At 40.4% G+C, this 6,000-nt stretch overlaps 1 protein-coding gene across 1 annotated transcript in view; it reads right to left on the bottom strand.

Annotated features, from left to right (window-relative positions):
- Positions 1-1,403: 1,403 nt before the first annotated feature.
- LOC311225555 (serine/threonine-protein phosphatase PP1-beta catalytic subunit-like) overlaps positions 1,404-6,000 on the bottom strand; it is a 93,619-nt gene continuing 89,022 nt past the window's right edge. Inside the window, exon 8 of the mRNA XM_084310890.1 lies at positions 1,404-3,684. Coding sequence (XP_084167016.1) covers positions 3,580-3,684 — 105 coding nt within the window. The 3' untranslated portion in view covers positions 1,404-3,579. The remainder of the gene's footprint in view (positions 3,685-6,000) is intronic.

Below are 6,000 nucleotides of genomic sequence, written 5' to 3'. Positions count from 1 at the left end.
GGCTTTGCTCAACTTACGCTGCCCCACCTTCACCGGCCTCCTGCTGCTCTGGATAGTGCTCTGGGTCACCATGGTCTGGATCCTGTCTTACCTCCACATGGGTCTGCCCTGCTTCCTTTTGGCCTTGACCCACTGGCTGTATGCAGGGCCACTGCAGAGAGCTTTGGATTGGGCCACCGCCAGGGCCCGCCTGCTGAGGGGCAGGGGACAGGTTGATCCAGGGCCCAGAAGCGGGCAATTTGACCAAAATAGTCACAAAAAGGAGCAAACGTGGAGGTCAAATAAAAAAGGACTAACTAAACTACTGTACTTAAGTAAAATTCCGAGGCACCTGTACTTTACCTGAGTATTTTCATTTTAGGGAAGTTTGTACTTTTACTCTACTACATTTCAAAGGAAATATGGTAGTTTACTCCACTACATTCATCTGAACCCATCAGTTACTTTGAAGAAAAATATGTTGCACAGAAAACATGGCCAATTATTAGGATTAGGCTATGTACATTAAAATGTGAAGCCTGCCAACTTCAAGAGGACATAATCAGAGCAGCATAACTGGACCACATAACACTTTACCATAACCTTAGAGGTCAATGGTTCAAGGGTTGAATGCTCCCAAACACTGGAATACACAAACATGTAGAATGCATGCTTTTACTTTTGATACTTAAAGGAACACGCCAACTCATCACCTCAGCAACAAAAAGCAACAAGGCTTTTGAGGTGATGAAATCACTGCGCCTAGGCAGCAGTGGTTCGGCAAAAAATAGTTCAGAGTATATCTGCTTAGAAAACTAAAATGTTTTTTTAATTATAATTTTTTATTTCTCCATGTGGTAAATACACAGGACACAACATAGGTTTATAGGAAAGTGTTGGAGTTGTATTTGGAGTGTATTTCGTGAATGTTGGGAGCTAGGCTACACTGGCACACCTACTTCCAGTGAATGGCGCTAAGCTAGGCTAACAGTGTGGCTGTTCCCTAAGCCTAATGCATGCACAGAGAAGAAAAGGGTTAGATCTGCTTGTCTAACTCCAGGGTAGATGGCAAATAAGCTAATTTGTAATTTCCCAAAAAGTTGGCGTGTTCCTTTAAGTACATTCAATATCAAATACTTCTCTAATTTCAGAATTTTGAATGGAGGACTTCTACATTTACATAGTACTATTTTATCTGGGTATTTCTACTTTTACTTAAGTAAAGGAACTGTGTACTTCTTCCACCACCAATGTGATGTGAATCATGCGATTATAGGCCACTTATGCTTCACTGAAGTGAGATCCACAATCTAGATTTAGAACCTATAATCCATGAACAATACACAAACTCTGAAACAGACGTTTATTTAAATAAATCACAAAAAGTGCAATATATTATTACAAAAGGAGGCAATTACACAGTATTAAGTTTCATCCATTTTATTGAATTTATAGACTTTGAAACCAACTTGTACAAATAGCAAAACAGCTTTTGGTAACACCTTGGATTTATTTTTTCCTCTCATCGTCATTAATATAGGAAATAAATTAAGAGAATAAAAAGTAAACAATGTGAATAGAGTTACATAGAAATCCAACAGAAAAGAATACAACTGACCAAGAGCAAAAACTATAATGAGGCAACTGTTTCACACAAAGTCTACAGAATTATTTGCGGTAGACTGAAGCTTTAACTGCCAACCCGGCTCACTGTGGGACGATACAATAGACCACTGAAGTACCTCCTGATAAGAATCATACAGCATCTTCACACTGGTAATGCCATGAAGAACTCATAGCCTACACAGAATACTTAATATGATCTCTGCACTGTTGATATTCGTACACTAGGTGGCGCCACTGTCGCACGGTAATGCCAGAGCCGTGTGATTCTTTATGCCGGAACACCTGCCGGTTTAATTTGATGTATTTTATGCCAGAACAGATTGGGTTGATGCTCAGCAAATGTATTTTCCAAAAAAAATTCAAAAAAAAACACACACCCTTGAGCCTTTGTGTAATTCCATTTCATTTAAAGACTGCTGACTCTGCCCCATGCATGTGGCGCTATTGGCTATAATATGCAGGTTTTGTAGATATTCTAAGTGGAACTTGCTTTTTTTAAATACTATTTTCTGCACTGTCACACCCTAAGGGATTAGGCAAATTTAATGACAAACCTGCAGTACATGCCGTCTGTTGGCAATTTCCCATCCTAATGGGATTGTAGATACAAGGTCCAGACGAACAAAGCATTGCACAATATCAAAAGTAGCGATTTCCCTTTATCCAATCCTATTCCAAATCAGTAAAACATTGACCAGAAATAATTGGAACGACTTAAACCAAAAGGGCAAAGGTCATGTGCATGGCTCAAACGTTTCAATGATGCAATTAACTACATTTTCACTCTTAATCTGGATAATTCTACGAGGAGCAGGTGGTGGTGGTGTACAATTATCTTAAAAGAAAACTAATATTAGATATGTGAAGAACGTCACAGCCACCTCTATGTGAGAAGTAACATGTGCTTGTATGTGGGTGTGGAATCCAGGCACGGTGGGGGGGAGGGCATAACAGAGAAGGGGAGACTGTGTTCGATTGGTTTTGCGTTTGTGTAGTGAGTGTGTAGACTGCCAGCAGAATCGGTTTAAACCAGTGTGGTTAAAACCCCTTACAGATCAGAGTTTTTTCTCCCCCAGTCTTCCATCTCTCAATGACCAGTAGCCATTGTGACATTGCCGTTAGAAAGTTCAGATCTCAAAGATCCTCAAGCACCGGCCTCTTTTCTTGATCCTCTAATCGCAACAGTTGACTGGAGGACCAGGAAAAGAGGGGGCGGGGTTTGAGATAGGTCAATACTAATCTTGCGTGTGAGAATTGTACACCTGAAAGGGTTTTAATCAAATCCTCGCTCACACATGCTTTCCTTCACTTGGGGGGGTTGCAATTCTCCAATGGTTAAATATATCAAACACGTGCGCAATCACAAACACACAATTGCGCACGCACTCACACAATTACATAATATATTATGCACACACACTATAACGTGTTAGAACTGTTAGCAATGTCTTAGATCTGTCGGAAGTATGTGTTGATGAGAGTTGAACATGACAGCATCTAGGTGAGCTGAAATCTTTCAATCGGGGAGGGGGGGGGGGATTTTCCACTGCTTTTGGAGATGGAGAAATCAAGGCAAGACAAATGTTCCAACGTCCATTCGGTTTTCTTTCAAGAAATCAAAAAAAAATCCCCTTAAGTTACTCATTCACTTACTTTGCCGCTCATTTCTTTACACAACACGGAACCTCGAGAGGAGATGCGGCTCGAATGGCATTGCGAGTAAAACCACAAATAGAATATTCGTTAATAATATAAAAAATACCAACAAACAGGCAAAAAAATAATAATAATACATCGATTGGTCACAGCAAATATGTACACATACATATTAAGAAAGAGCTGTCAGTGGAGTCGGGTGGGAAGAGGGGGGGTGATGGATAAGCCCTGTACCCTCACTATACAGGGGAGTTAACTGGGGTTGCAGCGATGGACAGATTGAGGACCGGTAGAGGGGGGGGGGATGAGGTAGTGTGTTCACCTCTTCTTAGGGGCTTGGGCGGTGCGGGGTGGGGTGACGGGCCGGCCAGAGTTTACTCCTCCGTACTGGTACTTGGCCTTCTTCTCTGAGGGTTTCAGGATCTGGAGGGGAACAAGACGGGAAGAAAGAGATACAGTGAATGTGTGTTAGGGGTGTATCAAAGTATCAAATTGACCTAACTCAAACCCGCCCTCATTCCTTGATCCTCCAATCACAACTGTCGCTTCCCTCAGGGAACCCTGAGGTCAATAACAAAAGAATGTGTGTGTATTTGTAAAAATAATTAATTATTTGTATAATTAATTTAGATGTGTATAAGTAGAGAAGGTACACACTTGTTTTTTTCACAAGTTATCTGTTCAACAAATCAGACTTTTTACCTACCTACTTACCCGTAATTTTCGCACTATAAGCCGCACCTGAATATAAGCCGCAGCAGCTAAATTGAATGATGTGTACATATATAAGCCGCACTGGACTATAAGCCGCAGGTGTTTTAATGTTTAATTACAGTCTTCCCACCAGCATTGGGACACAATACTGTCGGACAAATAACAAGAATTAAGTCATTTACAAGTTGTATTAAGTTTAGCAAATAAGGGAACAGATAAATAACATTTCAATGCAGTCAAAAAAGCAATATTTCGATTTTTACATTTTCGGGTTTGGTCACGTCGAGTCATATATAAGCCGCACCGTTATATAAGCCGCAGGGTCGAAAAATGGGGGGGAAAGGCACGGCTTATAGTCAGAAAATTACGGTATAAACATTTGACTATAGTAGGTCAACGCACCACCAAGTATTAAGAGGAACGATAGACACTGGTATCTATAAGGCCATTATCGGAAAGCTAACACTAACTAACAATATTGTAACGATGCCAGATCTGTTTGTGTTTTTATTAGGGCTGGGAGTGGGACTTTATCACATTCATTTCGATTTATTAACTACAGAAAGAATTAAAAGTAAAAAAAAAAATTGATGCATTTAATCGCATGATGATTTTTCTTTATTGTGTAAGAATGTTACCTTTCAAAGGAGACCAGACTCATGCATGTGCTATAAGTATAAAGTATAATACATCACAAATAACTTTTTTTCTTAGTCTGGTTTGTTCATACAATCTTTTTAGATCAATCAAGAGTTTTTATTAATTTTTTTAATGGTCAACTGTTCTGGAATGTACTTGAAAGTACTGCGTTTTACTTTTACCTCGAAAGTGCTTGAGTTTACAAAAGGTCCTTTGCGCTATATATTATTCCTAAAATTGCTGCACTTTGTTAAAAATTGCATTGATCTGTTGTAGGGATGCCCCGATCGATCGGCCACCGATCGTTATCGGCCGATAATCAGTATAAATATGCGATCGGGTAATTCCGATAATTAGTCATATTCGCCGATCGCGGAAACTGATCAAGTGGATATCTCACTCGCTTGTCTCAGACGCACAGGACCTGCAAACTGCTCCTCCTCCCTAGCCCCGCCCGTACCCGTGTAGAGTTTGTAAACACAGAGGAGGCGGACCTCCTCTGCTGAGTCTAGATAGTGCATTCGACCTGAGCTAACGTTAGCTACCTAGCTATCGTTACTGTTTAAACAAAATTACCCAGTCAACTATTCACTTTTAGTAGGCATTGTCTAACGGTATTTAGCCGGCTAGCTACCGATAGCTCCTGATATCAACAAATGCTCCAGCAAGTCTTGTAGTGCATGTTGATACCTCCGTTAGCTCGCGTTAGCTGACGTTAATTCACTGTTCAAAACGAAATGTCCGATTGAACTAAATAGTTGTCTTAACGTCATCTAGCCGGCTAGCAGTAGCTACAGATAGCTCCTGATATCAATGTCTTATAACATTGATTGAATGCGTATTCGAGCTGAGGGCTTGCTGAATGTGAAATGACCAAAGCACTTAAAGTGCAACCTCCACGTTGTATTTTTGTTCAATAAACAATGTGGACTAGGCCAACAGTGACTTTCATGAAGAATTGGAAAAAAAAGTATTGAAATTGACCCAGTTTTAGCGTTTTTATCAAAACATTTTGTCTGCCCAACACAATCAACATGCACTTGCATATTTTAATCAATGGTTTATAACGTGTAATGTCGTCACAACAGGTATTGGTCACCAGGGGGCTCACCAGGGGGCGCTGAGAGTCACACAGCTAGTGGCAGGCAGAGAGCCTTGCTACCATAGATATATGCTTGCTACTACTAGCCGAATGGAAATGTATCTGTTTCACCTCACTATTGCTCCGTGATTATAGCCATCCATCCATCTCTAAAGCTAACGACTATTTGTAAAAGCCACAACCACGTTACCATATTTGTAATAATGTAAATCATTGTGTCGTTGTACACATTGTGTTTATAACGTTAGTAGATAACATAGCTTAGCTTGGTAGCTATTGTGCTA

Source organism: Notolepis coatsorum (genome assembly GCF_963971535.1).
Source record: "Notolepis coatsorum genome assembly, chromosome: 3".
NCBI lineage: Eukaryota > Metazoa > Chordata > Actinopteri > Aulopiformes > Paralepididae > Notolepis > Notolepis coatsorum.
The sequence above is the reverse complement of the archived record's forward strand: the minus strand, read 5'-3'. Positions and strand labels throughout refer to the sequence as shown.